At 38.0% G+C, this 20898-nt stretch overlaps 1 protein-coding gene across 1 annotated transcript; it reads right to left on the bottom strand.

Moving 5' to 3' along the window:
* Window positions 1-659: 659 nt before the first annotated feature.
* LOC142978590 (uncharacterized) lies at window positions 660-20076 on the bottom strand. The gene is made up of 4 exons (XM_076123093.1): window positions 20073-20076; window positions 19731-19754; window positions 18813-18845; window positions 660-2743 (listed from the first exon to the last, which is right to left on the bottom strand). The coding sequence occupies exons 1-4, from the start codon at window positions 20074-20076 to the stop codon at window positions 660-662; spliced, it is 2145 nt and encodes a 714-aa protein (XP_075979208.1).
* Window positions 20077-20898: the final 822 nt, after the last annotated feature.

Raw genomic sequence — 20898 nt, 5'->3', positions numbered from 1 at the left:
GGACTGTTCGGAGCGGCCGGAGAAGGCAGAATCCGATACCGGATATACCGGTGGTCGGATGCCGTCTCAACCTCCTCTAGCACGCTCCAGTCCTGGACACGGCGTGCCAGGGCGGCGCTAGTGAACGTGAGGTCCACTATCGAGCTGCCCTGTTGACGCACGCACGTGTTTACCGAGCCCCGGTTGGTCAGAACCAACCCAAGCGATACAGCCCATTCTTCCAACGCCTGACCCCTGGCATTAGTTGCCGGAGATCCCCACGCCACAGACTTGGCGTTGAAATCCCCAGCCACGAGAACGGGGGAGGGGTGTGCCCATCTGACGAGCCTCGACATCTCTTGAAGGAATCGCTCAAAGTCAGACGGGACACAGTTCGGAGAGCAGTAGCACGCGACCACCGTCACGGATCCCATTGACGCCGCCACGCATCCGCGACCCCTCGCCACCTGTTCGAAGGGTGGCGAGCCGTGCGACGCCAACCTTACCAGGCCCGCCGTGCCCGTTAGGTCCCCGACCCAATTATCACGGGCGGGAACTATGTAGGGCTCGGAGACCACTGCCATGTGTATCAACCACTGCGCCATGCTCTGGAGAAGTAAGTCCTGAGCTGCAGCGCAGTGGTTGAGGTTCGCCTGTAGGAGGCGGATCTCGGCCATTATTTAATTGCCAAGTTCCATTGCCTCCCCGGCCTGTGACGGCTGGCCATTCATATTGTTCTGGGGAGCCTTACCCCCCGTCTTTTGAGAGGCCTTTCCTGCCTTACTCTTGGGCTTGGGGGCCCTACAGGAGGGACCCCCAAGACGGTGCTCCGCCGGCAACTTCGCCTGCACACACAGTATGCAGCGCGGTGCGGCGGAGCACTGCCCCGCCTTATGCCCGGCCTGACCGCAGCGGTAGCAGATGTCGCTGCGGTCACACTCGGAATCACAAACGGCCCGGGCGTGACCGGCGGCCAGGCACCGGAAGCAGCGCATTTGGCGGGGTTCAGCGACACTAATACGAGCCGAGACCCACCCCACCAGTAGCCTTCCGGCATCTGCAACCTTTTTTGCAGCCACAATTGGACATTTTGCCCAGGCCGTACCCTCTCCGCGTGGTCCGCTGCGGACCGCGCCAACCTTTACTGCTTCCACTGGGCAGCCTCCGGTTCGCGAAATCGCCTGAGCCACTTCCTCTGGAGTTACAGAGTCGTCCAGACCGCGAATTCGTATATCTACGCACTTACAGGGTCTGGACACTATTGCGTCACTCCCCAGGACCTCTTTCAATTTCCCTGCGAGGGAGTCCGCCTTTCTTTCCGCATCTGGCCCGGGGATCTCCATTTTCCGCGCGCCAGTCGCGGCGACGCAGATCTTGGCGATCCCGCTGATGCCGTGATCCGCCAGGACGATGTTCTGTTTCGCCCTGGCGATCAATTCAGCGTAGGTGATGCCTCTCGCGACGGCATCCTGCGACACCGTCAAAATTATTGCTGCCGCCGACGGGGGACGCAGTGCGACCGCCGCTTTCTCCTGTTTCTTTGCAGGACTCTTGGTTACTGCGGCTATAGGCGTCTGCGCCGGTGCAGCAGCTTTTGCCCCTTTCTTTGAGCGCTTACGCGCCACAACGTTCCATCCCTCTGAAAGGGGTGGCGGAAACGGTGGGCCCGCCGAAAGGCCCGAAGCAGGTTGGCTTGGGCCGGGAGCAGGGGCAGGAGTCGGTACAACTCCCCCCTCTGACTTCTTCCCTTTCCTCTTGCCTTTGCCCTTGCCCTTGGAGGCCTTGCCATCTCTCTCAGTGATAGATGAGGGGGCCGAAGAAGGAGCCGGGGCCGGAGGGACAATTGTCCACGCGACATTAGTCTGCGGGGCGGGCTTTGGTTGCGCCACCCCTTTGTCCGCTGCTAGAGGCGGGCGGAGGCGAGGCTCTGGCGGAAGCCGGGCCTCTATGGCCCCAAAGCGGGCGTCTAAGAATAGCCGAAAATCGGCAAACCTCCGATCGAAGTCGCCCTCCGACGTCACCTCAGTCGGCCTAGAATTAGCCGACAAGGACTCCACCACCTCCTTCAGGGCCGCCACTTCCTTGGTGAGAAGGTCGACCCTGAGAGTAAGGCGATGGTTCTCTGCTTTTAAAGCGACATTCTCGACCGAGGCGGTTCGCCGACTCAACTCGGATGCCGCCCGCCGGACTTCCTTCTCCGCCTCCTTAATGGACTTAGCAAATGAGCCCTTAAGGTTGGAGCGGTCCGCAACATGGCGGACGGCATCCATGTGCCGCAACATTAGTTGGGCGATGTCTGTCGCGGTCAGCTTTTCCAGCTCCCGGTCAGACGGCCCTGGCTTCAATTGGAGGCGATTTCCCTCATCTTCACTCAGGGCTATGTCCAGGTCGGTCATCGACCCGGTTACAGCACAGCTGAGGCCACTCTCTTCGCTAGCGAGAGACGATCGCGCTTTCCCTCTCTTCTTTTTCCCACCCTTGCGTGGGCTCACTTTGGCCAGAGGCTCGGCCTCTTGGCGCATGGCTGATACTGGCCGCTTTCGGCCTTTGCCTGATTCGCTGGCTACCTGGCGCCCCTTCCTGAACATCGGGGCCCCGCCCGAAGAGGCAGCCTCGTCCCTTTCCGACTCGCTGTCACTAATAGAGGGACGCCTGAAAAACGTAGGCTCCTCAGCCTCGGATAGCTCAGCGAGCTGGTCCGTCTGCGCCAAACTAGAGGCCCCCAACACCACAGGTGTCCGGGACCTGGATCTTTTGTTACTACCTAGAAAGGTAACGATCCTAAAGTGTCAACCCTTGCCTATCATTGGATGCTGATTTCTTAAGAAAAAACCGTATCGAGTTAGCTGAGGTATAATAAGTGCGTGTCCATACGACACCTTCGTTTATCTACGAAGTATTATATGTCTAAGTTCGTTTGTCTGTCTGTATGACTTATGGGGGTCGTTTAGTTATGTTATGGGTCGAGAACGACGGAACGCTTCATATTAAAAAAATAATAGTTATGTACCTTTATTTATTCCTTTTAATGTGTGCGTCTGTTTGGACTCAAATGCCGTGAATTAATATATTTTAAGTAGAACCAATATTAAAATAATCTAACTGAAAGCTAAAAAATATAGAGTTTAAAATGAAAAATATACACTTAGGTCTGTCTCTCAGTCTAAAATTATATAATTTTGTATTATTTACGTTAATGTATTAATGTATAGCTTAAAAATCAAATTCGTTCCTTCAGGCGACGTCCATTATCTATCATAGTCAAGCCAGCATCATATTTTTTCTACCACAATTCATATACACCAAGCTTAGCGAAATGAGTTTAAATATAGTTAAAATGAATTATTTAGCGTCTGTGTAATGAGGGTAGATGTAAAAAATAATGACGGCGGCCGATACCAGTCTCGTTATCATAATTGTACTGTTTTTACTGCACACCCCCTTTTATAGTTGAAAGGAATATGGTATGAGTGAAGAATTTATGTATATGTTCCCAGTCTGGTCCGGAGATAGACAGCTGGTTATTCAATAAGGTTGTTTTAATATTTAAGATGTGTTTGTTATTTATTATAGGTTTAAAAGTTATTTATTCTAGGATCATAAACCTATGCCACAGTTTATGTTTTTTTTTTATAACATCCTACTAATATCATAAATGGGAAAGTTTGTGAGAATGTATGTATGTATGGATGTTTGTTACTATTGAACCGATTACGATGAAATTTTGTATATAGGAAGCTGAAGACCCAGAATAACACATAGGCTACGACTGGCTGCTTCCAGACGAAGTCGCGGGCGGCCTCTAGTCCTGTATATTTCTTTACGCATACGTGAAGTGTGAGTGTGTGTGCTAAAAATAAGGAGCAAGCCGCAACAGGAATATTATGATTTATATGTTTATATATGATTGCCATCTATTTTCTATAATATATAGTAATCGATAATATAATCAATGCGTGAACTGAGAATAGGATCTACATTTTCATCACTTTCAGTATACATTACTTAACTTAGCCACTGAGATATTTATTAAACAAAAATATGAATGAAAAACCAATTAATAATACTAAGAAAACAACACAATCTTCATATACGCCGCCTATACAACGATAGTGTTTCTGCGAATCACTGAACCTGGGTCACTGTGATAACCTACAAACATGTCTGATACAGAGCTCCACTGAACCACTGATTGTACAAGGACATTTGTATGAGAATGATTGTTAGTGAGATTGTCTATGCGTTTACTATGTATGAGACATGAAAGTCTGTCTGTTTAGTTACAATGTTAAAAATATTGGAGCGATTTTGATGGGGTTGAAGTATTGTATTTGGAAGTTTGAAAGGTGGATTGTTGGAGAATTTTGTAATTTGAGTATATACTATAATTTATTATGAACCTTGAGAGAACTGGTTCAGTAAGTAGCAATAGTAATGAGAAACTAATTGGGAAGTGAATAATTCTAATGATATTCAGTTAGCTTACTTACTTACCATAATTTACTAAGGGTTTAAATAATTCAAAACAAAACGAGCAACGAACATTAGAAAATGCTTTAAAAACTGTAACGAGGCTGTATTGCTAATGTTTGTTTATAAGTAAAGATGAATGAAAATTTGATCAGCGCCTCTGACGGGTGTCGTAAGAAATATTTTGGCAGTACATTCTAAATGTCAAAATTTCGATACTCGACAGTACCGACTGTACAGAACCGCGCTACAGAACCTTGAAAAATTCAAATGGTGAGTTTCGTTTGTTTAGGCATAAAACGATTCATAAAGACTAGATGACACTTCTACTATTTATTCGCAAATGAAAGCTACCATTTACTTTAGTTTTATTATAAAACAAACGAGTTTAAATTGAAGATGAAGCTTGGAATGTATCCTAGTATGTTAAGTTATTAGTTCATTAATGAGATTGTAGGCAATATTATGAATCAAAGATGATATTCATATTATCTAGAGACAGTGGCTTATTGTCCACATAGGTTTATTCCATAAATGAACAAACAATTTTATTATTTAGCTTTCTGAAACAGCGTTCTTTAACCTATTCCCGTGTGCAGATCCATAGGAAATCAAGCACAATTTCACGTACCCACAAAATAATTTAAAAGATCTATTTTCTATTAAATTAAGTCAGTAATTACTTGCTATAATTTCCATACATAATATTACGAATGTTATACCCGAAGGTGTAAGCAGGGGCGTAAGATAACCACAGCCCTTATAGACACGCTAGCAGACTCCAGATATACGTGACCAAAGGATTAACAGACACTGGCCGAAAAAGAAATAAAAATATGAACCTAATTATAGTCATACTCTACTTCAAAACAGAATAAAAAAAAACAGGGATTATTTTCAAAATATCTGACAAACATCTTTCATTGCAGCAATATTAATAGAAAATAATACTAAATAACATTTTTTCATATCCGCCGTAGCCATCGTCCCGTCGCAAGCGCACCGTGTTGACACGTTTACGCGCACACACGCATTACTATTTGTAACACACGAGATACGGCTGAGGATAGATTTATCGTGGGATGAACTATTGTTTCTACGTATGGCTATCACATGGCTATGGGAGCCTGTTTCCATAATAAAAGGACTTATTGTAAACTTATAATTCTGTCAACTATTGGGACATGTCATGACAGATGTCACGAAGGGATATACGATGACAAGCTTTGATGGGGTTGACAAACATTGGCCCAGTATTGGGACCAGCGTGTAGTATCATGCTGTTTGTATAATTGTTATATTTTTGTAATCTGGTTGACAGATGTTGATTGTAGCTCTATTTATCAGTAATTTTTTTTTTACTTTTTATTGTCTTTCCTATATAATTAATGCGAAAGTTTGAATGTTTGTGAGTCGATCACGCCAGTGCCACTGAACGGATTTTGATAAAATCTGGTATACAAATAGTTTATAACCTGGATTATTGCATAGGGTACTTTATGCCTCGGTAAATCTTTTCACGCGAACGCAGTCACGGGCAGAATCTAGTGGTGAATAAAAACTACCACAGCTCATAATCGAAATATGACTTTTATCATTAACTCATTTAAACAAACTTGACCTAAGACCTTAATTCTGAGAGATGTGTAAAAAATAAATATTTAGATTCGTTCCTAATTATAGTGACCTTTCGAGAGACCTCAGTAGAAGTAAGACAAATAACTTATTCTTGTTTTTGCCTTGATATCTTAAGTAATAATATTGATTTAATAGGTTTTTATTGCGCCATAGTTTATCCAATGTTTGTTTTGCGCGGGCGATGGGTGTACAATAACGAACAGTTATGAGCAAAAATATGTATACAGTGTCACATTTTTAACATGACTAAAATTGAATGCATTTTTTAATGCTATCCTGTATGTCCCACTGCTGGGCAAAGGTCTACCCTTATTGTTTATTAAAATAACTTTGAATCTAGTATATTGTAGTCATTGCACTACTCTCATTGACACAAATGCTGTTCGAAACGTTCTATTCAAAATATCCTTTATTGTGTAAACATTGTATAAAGTACTTGAAATAGTCATATATTATTTGACTGTGGTCATATTTTATGATATTTATTGTTTATAATTTTAGACCGACCGAAGAAACGGCAAGAAACTCACGGTGTTTTCTTTGCATGTAGTATACATACATATTTTTGCTTCTGATTGTACATACAGACCAGCGAGAGTCTGTGTACGTTAGTGTACTTGTAGATCGCAATTCTAAGAATCATAGCCTTTATATGTTAAAGTAGAGTCAGAACTTTTTCAATAACATGTTTTTGTTGTTTGATAAAAAAACTATCCATAATGGGAGGTACTTTTGAAGCTGATTAATTTAAATGCAGTCACATTGTGTAATAAATAATGGTTTCAGATTCCAACTATATTTTTTATGACTTTAGTCCGTTAAATTTACGTTTACTCTGAACTATTTTATATTTCTAAAATACATAGCTAGTAAATGTTACATTTAGACTCAAGAGCAGATACGCTTATAACCAAAATATAGTCTTGGGAGGCACTCGAACCCACGACATGCATTGCGTCAGCAAAAATGGCGATGCGAACATGTAAACTACTGCACCAAACAAGAAGTCGAATAATAAGAATATGTTTTTTTTCCAATGGTTGTCCCACTGCTGGGCAAGAGTTCCGAATTAGGGAGGGATTAAGCCTAGAGATTATGTCATGATAGAAATACATATAGCAAAATTATTCAAACTATGTTGTTCAACAACCAATCTAGAACCGCATTAATAAAATAATAACTTGTTATCACAGTGCTAACAACCTCAGCAACATTAAGGCATTAAGTTGGCAGTACCGATTGGCATCGATTACGAGAGCTGTCGTAAATAACGGCGGTATCGAGCGATTATTTATTGATCGATAAATTATATCTAATTAGCTCTGGCCTCGCTAATTTATTCAAACCAGTTTGAGATGAAATGTGGGTCGATTGTGGACATAGTTCACGATGATATTTCGCTCAATTGGGTAACGGGACGGGTATGGAAATTAGATTAGACGGTGTATTCCAATGCTGCCTCCAGAAAAGTACGTGTAGTAAATGTTATTTTTCGGGTGAAAATATCCTGCACTTCTTATGAGGAAAGTTAAAGCGGTGTTGTCACAGGTAATCACCCCAGTTGTGCTCACCGGTCGGTAATCGATCTGTGGGTTTAGCAACCGTTGGCGCGGTCATTCCATAGATGGGTGACCGCATAGTGGTATTTGAGCTGGGCGTCTCCGTGCTTCGGAGGGCACGTAAAAAGTCGGACCCGGCTGTTATCTACTAAGGTAACAGTCGTTAAGCCATATCAAAGGCCTCCGGGCGGCTCGAACAACTTTGACACTAGGTTGACCACTAACCATACGATAAGAAGAACCCCAGTATGGTTACCTTTGGATGGAGAACTCTAGGGTCTAAAAAAATCGCCAGTGCCTTCTACTAGCATCTAACCTTATTGAGGCTCGACCCGTAGGCGCGGAGGAGGTCGAGTATAGAACTATGTGTGTAAATGAGCAGAATGTTAAAAAAAATATGCATTACAACATTTATTTAAAAATATATATCTATATTTTACTGTTAGTATTTGGTAGATTACACCACATTTGGTAGACCATAAAATATTATGAAAGTCTAGAAGCACTCTTTACTAAATAAGGGCTTCTGTAAATTAAAAATACGACTAACCGGTCGTAGAAAGACCTTTGAGTCTATAGTGATTACTGATCATATATCATTTTAAAATTTATATATTATACTGAGATTGACCTTTTGAAATAGTTTATATGATAGGCGTGATAATTATAATAAAGTAAGCAATTAATCTGCTTATCTCGGCTGATTTATGAATGCTTGATCAATGGCCGTTCAGTTCAATACTTATCTACTTATTTATTAGACTGTGAATAAATATGACATCAAGTTATCAAATGAATTAACTTATTATCTCTATTTGTGGAAAGGAGATGAAAATATCTTGGCTTATTTATAGGAGAAATATGTTATGAAGTTCGAGCTTGGGCTTATATTTTAGCAACACTTTATTTTGCTACTTTTTTTTAATTTCATAATCAACCTATATTAGCAGCGAAGGGTTTTCCGGGCTTCGACTACCTCTTCGAAATATTCTGTCTTTATCGGTTCAGGGATTTAGACGGTTAGACTTTCATAAAAATACTAACTATTAAGAATAATTGACTAATCGGAAATTACAAAAATTCTTTACATTATTTCTCATGCTTTTTGTTTGAAGAAATAAATTACTTATTTCTGTGGTTATACCTACTATACCTAAAACCACATGCGACCATTAATTTCTACACACTTAAAGTAGAATAATACACGCACGATCAAAATAAATTGATCACAAAAAACTTAACAAATAAGTACAACGGCACAATAATTGCCAATTACAAAATGTCACTGCAAGTAATTGGCAACACTAATAAAAAACATTGTCGAATAAAAAATGGCCGGCTCTAATCGCTTTATAACACAAACGAGTTTAAATATTTTGACAGGCTGACGGTTTTATTCGCAATTGCTGTTTGAATGTAAAATGGTGACTCATTAACAACAACACTATACCTCTACATAAAAATTACATACATCTTATTGTAATGAATAAAAGGTTGTTTTTTGATAGGCAATTTTTTTTACGTATAAATTCCTTACGATCGCGCAATCAAATATTGATCAGCCGTCTGGTAAGATTGCTTACAGGAAAAGGTTAATATCTATCTGTATTCAGGACATGAACTATCTTTGTGCTGTATTCCATCAAAATCGATTCAGTAGTTTCTGGGTGACAGAGTAACAAACATCTTGAATTCCAATTATAAGCTTGCGTGTTTACAATATTACTAAATGGTTTTAATTATTTTAATGTTAAAGTTGTCTCTGCTGGTTGTTTGATCGTAAATGTGAGTTTGTAATGTATTTGTCAGTAAGATTATAAATCAGATGGTAGCTCTAAGGTTCACGTGTAGGGTGTTTACGTGTTATTTCCAGCGAAATGCTAATGTATGGAAATAAGAATTTATTTGGTCTTGAAATCAATATTGCTAGCAGATTGATTGAGTATTTGTTGAAACTTAGATTGGGACCACCTCGGCGCTTTAAGCCGTACGCCAAAATATGGTCAATATGCGATTATCATAAAGTCTTAGTTTCGTTTTCCGTGCTAAGTAAGGCGAGAAAAAGTGTAAGACTAGGTACATTTTTTAACAACTATTAATTCATTTAAATATTTTTGTTAATATTATCTTTTGCGATTGACCTTGAATGCACTAAGTATGTAGATAAAATACCGAATATATTCTAATTAACGCACGGTGCAGTGCATACCCTAATTTGCATGTTACTTGTACGTAATTTGTCAGTGTCATCGCGTGCTACCAGACACGGTTTGACACTTACGAACATGACGCATGACTCCCTGTTAAACATATTAACGTTAAGACAAAGAATGAAATGTTATTTATGATCAATATTTGTGGGTCAGATGAAGATTCTTTTAAAAATCGTGAGTCATTTGAAAGAATATTTGCAAAGTTTTTTGTATAATGACGATTGGTTGGTTCGATGATATCGAGTTGTTATCGGCGAAATGTCAAATTTGACAGACAATATTTGAAGTTTGCTCGATACTTCTGATATGTTTACTTTCCACGATCAGTATTCTACAAATATTATAAAAATCGTTATTATTTTTAAAATCCTTCAAATGTAATTCTACCTGATTAATTTGGCTAAGTTAATCAAATAAATATGACCCATTACTGTCCAATTTAGGTGTGGTACTCCTCCCGTAATAAGGTAGAGGCAAGGGTCAAAAATTAACTCGAATTTCGAGTTCCTAAGATTAGCGTGTTAAAAATAACAAGCTCTTAAGCTTTATATTATTAGTAAAGATTAACCTTGTCGTCAACATTGTCTGCTACTGCGATTAAAATACCAAGCAATGTGCCCAGTGCATTGTAAATGCACAATTGGTGTCACATCCCTAACACCCAAGTCTTGTACATCGTTTATTAGGGCTGACACACATATTTTTAGTCAGACATTGGTGGTGGTTTAGCCGTGAAATTGAATCTTCAGATTTTTTGTCAAAAGTGCAGTTGCTCTGCGTTTCGTATACTCTATATGTAGCCGTATGTCTGTCGTCTATGTACCTCTAATTCTAAGTAACTTTAAGGGCTATGAGTTAAAAGTTCGTATGTTATTTCAAACTGTTTTTAGGTATAGATTTAGTCACTGATTGACAAACAATTAAATCACGGGATAGAGTATGTAACGGATTTGTTTATAAACATTTTTGATTACTTTTGTAGAAGAGAATGAGAAATAAATACAATTTTAGCACATCCTTTAAAATCCCTTGCTTGTCATTTGTCAGGGCTGTCACACGTACAGGAGGTACGACAACATCGTCGTTACAATGACATATATGTATTGCACTGGATGCGCCTCTAACGTGCGGACACTGAACGACTGATCGGCAGACAAACGACTGAGGAACGAAGGTGATCGGTGATAGGGACTATTTAAATACAGGACCACCAAAGAACATACAACTTTTTCGACGTAATGAGAGGTTCCGTTCAAGGAATTAAAATATTTTATTATTACGAGTGGTTTGGGAATTGAGATATAGTGGAATTATAAATTATAATAATCTCTATTGATGACTTAATCCAACCCGAAATTTTACAAATCTTCCTAAATAGTTATTTGTTTTGGAAAGTGCGACTAAAGATCTTTAGCTTAAATACTATCGGGCATGACATGCTTCAGAGTTAACAGCGCAACAAATGCTTTATTCCTCCTTATTATACGTAAATAAATTTAATCCTCGAAATTGATCAATAGAAAAATCAATCTTAATTCTGACATGACTATAACAAGTAGCATACTTGCATAAAGCCTTACCTTTCCCTCGCATCAAGCTCTTTATTTTCCTAAGTACCCAACACCATTATAACACTATATACAAGAGCAATTTGTATACATTACCGTGTAGTTTCTAGACAGTATATTTTATAGCGACGCGACGCAGCAATATAACGCAACATTTTACACTGACAGTAATGTATCGTTTACGTTTTGTTCTCGTGGTAGCGGCCTGAAGCTCAGTGTTTCACTTTTGTGGATATACAGGAAGACTGATGGTGGTTTAAATTGGTTAGTTAGTAGTCCTGCTACGTGTATATTATTATTTCAGTAGTTCGATTTTCTACTACTATCGACTACCGTCAACCGGCTAGCTATCGAGAAATTTTACTCGAAAATCTGTTTAGCGCCTTTACCGGGCTCCGTAAGAACAATTTTGGCAGTACATTTTAAATGTCAAACTCTCGATACTCGACAGTACAGACTATACAGAATTGCAGGTCTCTGACTGAAGCGACTGCTTAAAAAGGCTTTCTTGTGTCGTATGTGCTTCGGAGTAGTCACAAAAATGGATGCTGAAAAAAGCTTACGTTATTTTCATATAGTTTATAATGACTTGTGGTTAAGTGTCGGAGGAGATATCTGCTGAGTGCAGTGACGAGTGCTCTCTGAAAACGACTGAAAATCGTTTTGTTGAATCCACATATTTTTCATGGAGGTGATGCCGGTCGTAAAGTTTTCGCTAAATGGCAATATCTCGTTTTCTTTGCAATTTTTCCGAGAACTGACGAGAATTTCAATTGAAGTAATATTATTGTCTTTCTATGACTTATGTTTACGCTAATACTGCAAATGTTTGACACCTTTTATCACTTTCATCAATAAATGTTTCATATTGCACAACTGTCACCTATAACTGTCTGCCGTACATTAAACATGCAACGCGAGAGTTTTAAAGTTATGTCTATTGACCTAAAACAACAGAATATTTCTGTTAACTTAAATAAAAAATACATATTTAACACTACGCGTTGTGACATAGCAAAAACAACACATAATAAAACTGCACATCTTGTGCAGTGGTTAACCTAGCCGCAATAACCATAGCGCCGCGTGTGGTGGGTTCGAATCCCAGCCAGGACAAATATTTCTGCGATGATCATGAGTATCTGTTCTGAGTCTGGTTGTTAATCTATCTATATCAGCATGTATGTAGAAGTTTGTATGTACATCACTTATTTGATAACCATAGTACTAGCTCTGCTTAGTTCGCAATCAAATGACCGTGTGTGAGTTGTCTAATGATATTGATTATTTCACAACTGTTACCTATTGACCTAAAACAACAGAATATTTCAGCTTACTAAAAGAAAAAATACAATACTTACACTTTGAGTCGTGACCTAGCAAAAACAATACATAAGAACTAGTACCTCAGTAACAGGTAAAACAAGCACATCCCGTGGCCGTGTCGTCGCCGTGTCGTCACGTTGACAACTTTGTATGACAATTATCACCGGTCAGCTATTTACTGAAACAATGTTTAAACAAATATGCGTGCGTTCGTCGTTTAAGTGGCCTAGCAAGGGGTGTTGTGATAAGATGTTTATGTCACAGGAGACAAAACTGACCACTATACAGGATTAAAAAATATTTTTTTGGTTCAAAGATTTTATTCTGTTAGGCCCATTTTGAATTTTTCCTCATAAGAAAATGTCTAGTCGAAGGAAATAAAAAAAGTCAGTCGTAAATATTAAACATATTGTCATAATTATTACAAAAAAAATGAGATAAAAATGCGTTGCACAGAAATTTGAAACGGTTTATGCGTTTCAGTGGATGAATAAAACTCAACATTATTTTATCAAAACAGGAAATAAAGAAACAGACTAACGTAGGTAGTCTATTTACACACAGGTAGTTTATTTCTATATTAACTTAACTGCCCCTGACATGTTAAGCTTATTGTACTAGCCAACAAAACATAGCTGAATACCTAATTTCTGTACCCGCAGGATAAAAGATTTTTCTGTAAGGTAAAATAAGTTTTGATGACAACTGTCTTGTCACAAACCCCGTGCTAACTCTACAACGGTATTCACATAACACTGTAGAACATAAAGTTTTACAGTCAACAGCGCTGTTTACTTGTTACCAGTTGTTACGAGCATACAAGTGTTACCAGTAGTTACTGGTAATTACCGATACTTACCGACGCTTACTAGCGGTTACTAGCGGTTACTAGTAGCGATGGTTTATGAGTGAGACGTGGTGTTTGAAATGCTAGCGGGAATTACATACTGATAGTTTAAGGCTTAAGGTGTTAGAATTCTTCTCAAAAGCTTGTAATAGAAAAGTAGGTATAGTGTCTAGTTCTGGTATCTACAATTTATTTATGATACAAGTAGATACATTACTAGAAATGCTGAATTTGCGCAAGGTAATATTCTTGAGTAGGGTTGATGTAAATTCTTGTTTCAGAAATTATTGATTTTTGCATCCAATGTAGTGTAATTCAACGGCAACATATGAATTAAAAAAGTATTGGAAAACCTGTCGCAAAATTAATCAATGCTTTAATACAATTTGTTGGGGAGAGATTGATGTAAGTGGCATAGAAGAAGGATGATGGGCGTGTCTGAAGTATGATAAATCTTTCAGTTAAGACAAAGCCTTCATACTATGTTGACAACTAAGCTACTACCAACAAAAAAGGTAATATAATCCCAATATGTATATCCTTAATTGCTATCAAACATCGCTAAAGTGAGTGGCGTCACGATTGGGGGATGATGAACAGGGTGTAGTAAATATTGTGTGTGTAGGGGTGCAGAGGGGTGCAGCGGGGTGCAGGGGGGTGGCTGTGGTGTCGTAGAGTGCCGCCAATTGCTGGTTATCAGGTTTCAGCGACGCGATGTAAAGCGTGGAAAAATACAGGGCTGCGACTTGCGTAAAGAATATATTATTATCAATTGAAGGTTGAAATGAAAATAGTAATTGTTTAGATATCTGTTGAGAATTTTATTAAGTATGTGTTTAAATTAATTACTACACTGACTGACCCTTGTTTAAGATATTTTTAGTTTCGTAGACTGGCTTGCACACGGGACATTTAACATGACAAGCAAATCATAGTTATATTATAAGTAATCCAAGATTAAAAACCAGTATTTTATGAAGAACACATATAATGTAAAAAAGCATCTATTACCTAGTGCATTAGTCGTAAGCATGTAATATATGAGGAGACATTTTCCTATGAGTACGTCACTGGCAGCCCTGATAGTAACCCGAAGCGTGTTCGGCACCTCGCAGTGTACACTAGCTAATGCCGCGGCGTTGCTTGCTCAGCTGCTCGTCTCCGCTAATGTATGTACTCCGTGTTGATAGTGGATCAAGATTCGCGAACGATGTACCAATAAACACAATCTTTTGGATGTAATAGAGTGCAGCATTTTTGGAAGTTGGGTTACAAAACAAGTTGGAAATGTATAAAGTTTTTTTCTGTCTGAGCTCCGAATAGTCTGTATCTTTCTCACTAACTTGGACTTAGTTCCAACTATATTGTGAAAGACAAAACATGGGTAGACTGGTTAAAACAGCTGACTCCATTGATAAGACGGTTCAAATCTAAGTTTTAACAGTCGACTATTTATTTTTCTTTAAAATTAACCAAAAAATCAACTTGCACTTGGCCAGTTTTCCTATAATTAGCAAAAACTCTTAACCAATAATACAAACAAACGATTATCAATAATATATAAGACAGGCTGATTAATAAGATGATTCATATATTTCTTGTTACATGTCAAGTCTTCATACCTAACACGAACAACTAACACTTTAAATAAAAACTTTACATATTTTTTGTCAATCAGCACGAACATAGACAGATATTTTTATTAGTTGCTGCCTGCGAGTTCGTCCGCGTGAAAAAAAAGCTTGAGTATTCTTAAAATCCTTATCGGAGAGTGCTTCGTGTTAAACTATCCGTGGACCAAATTTTATATAAATGCATTTAGTAATTTTGGTGTGATTGATTAAAAACACGCTAACTTTATTGTATCATTAGTAAGACTAGTTTCGGCCCACGACTACGTCCGCGTAAAAAGATTTCTCAAGGTTAAAAGTAGTGTATGATTTAATCCGGATATGTCCGGTAATTTTATCCGTTATGGACTATCTGACTATTTAATTTACGTAGTTAAGTAACGAACATCCATCCGAACGTAGTATAGTAGATAATAATAGTAGTATAGACAAATATAGATTTGAACTATCGTGTACTCTAAGGTCACCTTTGAGCAGTTTTTTGTTCAAGATTAATATTCCATACATGTAGGTACAGACTGACAAGAGATTGATCATGCTATTGGTTTATTCTAAGATTTCCTCTCATTGTTTTAACGTTGGATTAAAGATGAGTACATACTATAGCATCTTTACCTAGCTTGTTTTGGTTAATCTGTGGTTATCATATTTCCTAATAATTCGAACTGTCGTCAAGTCTATTTTTTATTTAAATGTTTTATCGTTGTCATAGATGGTGCTTTTCAATAGTTCGGATGATCCATGACCCTATTCTCGGCTTCCGATTGTTTCAATTATTTTGGTGTTTTGGGAAATTCTTAGAAGGAATTCCTATTTTTTTATAAGTTGGAAAAGTGTACATATTCTATTCTTTCGAAACGCGTAATAAGTGTGTTTTTTGTAAATCATTAAATTAGTTTATAAATCATTAAGTTAGGACACCAATCGTGCTCACCTTTTCAAGGTATGTAAGCAGGCACAACATTTATGCGGAGAATGTTAACAAATTTGGATTATTAGCTCTCTATATTCTCTGTTAAAAATAAAAAATACTAGTGAAAGAATTACTTTGATACGTCAATTAGTTTCCGATTTATAAGTAAAACAAGTTGTAACCGCCCGAGTCGGTGTGACGTCATTGTACATTACGCTAAGTCTGGCTCACATAGTCTTTTTTAATAATATTTACTATTATTACACTTTAAATGTAATAAGCAGACGAAAACACAACAAAATACTGCATAAGCTATTACATCTACGGCTGGAGACTTGATATTAAGCGGGACGCGGCCCGCGCGGCATGGTGTACTATGACGTCACGCTGTTAGCGGGACTCGATATTTTTTGAAACTTTGAATGCTTGTAAAATCAAAACTACTTGGTATTTTTGACTAAAACAAAAACTAGTTTTCATGTACATGTACAGGCTTTACTGAGTCAAAATTTCAAGCGATTTGGCATACCTAGTAACATTCTCCAATGTTTTAATCGGCTGTGTTCTAAGCCTTATATTCTGCGAATAATTACCAATTCACAGTTCGCAGTAACAAGTGTAGTAGATACTTAGATAGTGGAACTATTATGATAATTTATAACTCTCGTGAAGTCTCGTGTTATAAATGTTATGACATTTAAACTGCACTGACACTTTGTTTAAATACCAGTGAACGGTCACGAGTCAATCTATAATCGAATCATATTATAAACGTCTGAATGTTTGTTTGTTACTCAATTACGCGAAAACTAGTGGATAGATTTTGATGGGATTTGGCAGTATTATAGCTTAAAGATACATGCATACAATACGTATAATCACGCCTTTCTCCCACTGAGATAGGCAGATACCAAAGAATGCAACTTGCTTTGATCGTTACAAACTTGCCTTGCTTCATTCACATACATACACCTTGTCATACAGGATCACTGGTTACGAGTATTATGGAAATACTAAATTTTGCCTGTGGTTTTGTCCGTGATGCAACATAAGTCAATATGACTAAATAGTCCACGCGGACGGGGCTGCGGGCAATAGTTAGCAAAGGTATAAATTAAATGACTGACTTAATTCCTAGAAATCTTGTTTTGTATAAGGATAAAGTAATTTTAGTCAGAATTGGTTAACATAAATAAGGTAAAGCTTATGTAGGCTGTTTTAAGTTTTAAATGCCAAGCAATTACATTTTCAAGTGACAAGACAATCTGACAGAATTAAAAGAAAACTCCCACACTTAGAACTAAAATTATGTCACACAATTTAATTTAATTTATTTTACAAACATACAAACACAAAATAACCAGACCTGAAATAACGAATCATGGATAACACAGATATTTGTTTCTTTTAGAATCAAACCTACGACCTAGGTGCGGCGTGGCAACTACCCTTATCACTGCACCACGATTAAACTAGTATAAATACCTGCATTTTCTTTTAATACTGTGCTAAGTACCTAGTTAAACTAATCGACTTTTGTTTGTTTGTCGTATGGTTAGTGGTCAACCTAGTGTCAAAGTTGTTCAAGCCGCCCGAACGGCCTTTGACATGGCTTAACGGCTGTTATCTTAGTAGACAACAGCCGGGACCGACTTTTTACGTGCCCTCCGAAGCACGAAGACGCCCAGCTCAAATACCACTATGCGGTCACCCATCTATGGAATGACCGCGCCAACGGTTGCTTAACCCACAGATCGTTTACCGAAAGGTTAGCGCAACTGGCTATGGGCGTTATCGACTTTTGATAAACTAAAATGTTTATATTAAAAGAAATAAAGCCATCACTTCACTAAAGATGATATTATTTCAGGAGCCGTGTTTGTCATGGTATTGCATACACAAGTAGTAAGTGTATGATATCGCATGCAGCACGCGTGTCGATGCGCAGATAACTGCGATTAATCAGTCGCATCGCGACTGAGACGCATTGTAATGTACTGGCCATTTGTTTTATAATCGTTATGCGTTTGTGGAAGCTGGGATTTGATTGACTTGAGAATACTGTATGCTGGGTTTTTAAGGTATTTGTTTATAAAGAAAAGATAAGTAGTAATTGCAGACAGAATTGATTATTATTACAAAGAATGCTTATGTTTAGGTAACACCGTTGAATTACACGCATTTCAGTAAAGCAAAGGCTTGTCTTTTTACTGGACGTGGGAATAAAAATTCCTTTCGCAACTATAACTGCAGATATAGCGACAAACGAGGCTAACATTCATACAACTGATTAAAAAGATGTTAAATAAATGTAAAGTTAAGCTTAGAAATATTGAAGAAAACAATGAATGGAATGCAAACACATACAAATTAACCTCATAGTAACTCAAAACCTGACTTTATTCCGCGACAAGAACCGTACCTAGCAATGAAATAGTACAATAAGTTAATTTATAATTTACTAAACTTACATAAGACCTCCTCAATTATACATACAACTATAAATAGAACCGGCGTGATAGGTATGACAACATAAGAGACATAATTTTTTCGCGTATACAATTCACCTTGTTAGTTATCTATTCTATCCATTCATTCTATAAATTCCCAGTTATTGTACGCAATATCCCGCACATTATTACACGTCAGACGCCGCTGGTTTATTTACCGGCGGGAGCGCCCACGCCGGCGCCCGCGCACCCTGTACCAGACAAGACTATTGTCACACAATACGCGAAGATTATGAGCTGTTCAACCTAGACGTGATATTAAACCTGTCTTTGAGGACAATCATAAAATGATTAAGATATGGAGTACTTGAAATATTAACTTATCTAGTTATAGCGTTGAGTTTCTAGTGAAATCTATTTGAATTTGCGATCTCTTTTATATACAGTCTGTTGTGTCAACCATTGGAATACTTATGGGACAATTATCTTGTCTTTTATTGCTTTCTGTAAAAAGTACCGATTATAAAACTCTTTCCAAGGTGAAGATTCATATGATAAGAGAAATTGAGGTTATTAAATAAGGAGTAAATACACCGAATCGTAAGTGGAATGATACTAATAACTATATATAGAAATGCTATCCGCAATTAACATAGAAACATTTGTGTGAAAAACCTAATTAATCAATTTGAATCAGTTTTGTAACTAAGCTGGGAAACTGAATCAGGCAAACCGAGTCATTTGCTTACTATCGCATAGATACATCGAATTATTTTACTCCTGTAGCATGACTCGAGTAGAGTATTTTCCCCGTTCTGTATTTTACTAGTTACCTGAAACAAGAACTTGTCTCTTCTACACAACTATTTGCATAAATAATCTATGATCGTTAGCGGTTGTAGTCGCCCACTTGGTTGTCACCTCAGTACTTAACAAGCTTGCAGATATCGCGTGTGGCCTCGCAATTAACCGCGCCATTGTACTCATTAACAACGCCCTTATCACAACGCAATAAAGACTATAATTATTTCAAATTATTTATACAATTTTGACAATAATTTGCACTCGTATTGCGAAGGAATAGAGTCCATTTTTCAATGATTAATTGATGTAGTGTTATGATGTTTGAAACTTACCTAGATGATGTATGTTGCTTTTATCTGAAAATAAAATAAAAGAGTTAGTTGTGTGTTTGTTACGTTAATTATTGTAATAAGACTGCATTTAAGTTAAAAATATTGGATTTGACAAATATACCACTACTGCTGTTTTTGATAGGATAAAAATCGCTACAGAATAAAAGAAAGAAAAAGATACCTTAGAAAACTTTTTAACATTATGTATTTTTAGTACCCAAATATGTAACTTAAGAAGGAAATTATTTTTTATACGTCTAGATAGGAAATTGTACGCTAAGTTTAACAACAACTTTATTAAATTTATTCACACACGTTGCTTGTAAAAGGTTCTATTGTTACCCATTTCATATCAATACCTAAAAGTAGTCTAAACTCTTCATGAAATAATTTTTTTTTCCTAATATCTTGACTGTAGAAAGTTGTTTATATTACAGTTATACTCCCCGTTTTCTGAGGTAAATTTAGCGGTAGTTTATTTATTCAATAGTGTCAAAAATCATACAAAAAAACGCTATTGAATAGATAAACTACCGTTAAATGTACTCAGAAACCGGGGGATAATCTCACATTTATATCCTAACCACAGTAACTCAATCTAACTCATGAACGTGTTAATTTTCAATCTCGTTAACGAAGTCCCGTACGATGTCGGTGGTCTGTAAGGCCAGCGTTTACGACATCCTGCGCCCGAGTCGATCACTCCCGTGTTTGTATGTTTGTACAAAATACTACATCATTATTATGGACGAACTGTAGTAAATAGTAGAAAACTGGAGGTAATTATGTTGGGGAACATGGATGTGGGGATTGTCAAGCGGTTTGTTGAGTATTTTAGAGGATCATCTGTTAAATACTACGATCTTGGTAATATATTGATTCTTGATTCTCTTAGATGAGTCTTTCGGTTTAAGCTAAATAGAAAAGAAAGAAGAAGAAAGAAAATATGTTTATTTTCACCGCACAGCACACACGCCATACACCTTAGAAAAAGGTTCACAAATATATAGGTATCAATATTTAAAGAATAATAATATGAACAAAGTCATAGAAAATAATTAATTTAATATTTGTAATGTCTCTCAAGCGTAAACTCATCGACATGTGTATTCTGCCCGTCCTAACTTACGGAGCTCAAACATGGTCACTGACTGAGTCTCAAAAGTCC

Source organism: Anticarsia gemmatalis, chromosome 14, assembly GCF_050436995.1.
Source record: "Anticarsia gemmatalis isolate Benzon Research Colony breed Stoneville strain chromosome 14, ilAntGemm2 primary, whole genome shotgun sequence".
NCBI classification, from domain to species: domain Eukaryota; kingdom Metazoa; phylum Arthropoda; class Insecta; order Lepidoptera; family Erebidae; genus Anticarsia; species Anticarsia gemmatalis.
Note: the sequence above shows the minus strand (reverse complement) of the source record. Positions and strands in the feature narration are given on the sequence as shown.

Bases quoted from the DNA above. Each gene is read 5' to 3' on its own strand.
- LOC142978590 (XM_076123093.1), bottom strand. The intron at 18,846-19,730 runs GTAAGTTTCAAA...TGTCTGGTACAG, and splicing joins AAGCAACATACATCATCTAG to GGTGCGCGGGCGCCGGCGTG. The intron at 2,744-18,812 runs GTAAATAAACCA...TTACCTTTCTAG, and splicing joins CGGCGTGGGCGCTCCCGCCG to GTAGTAACAAAAGATCCAGG.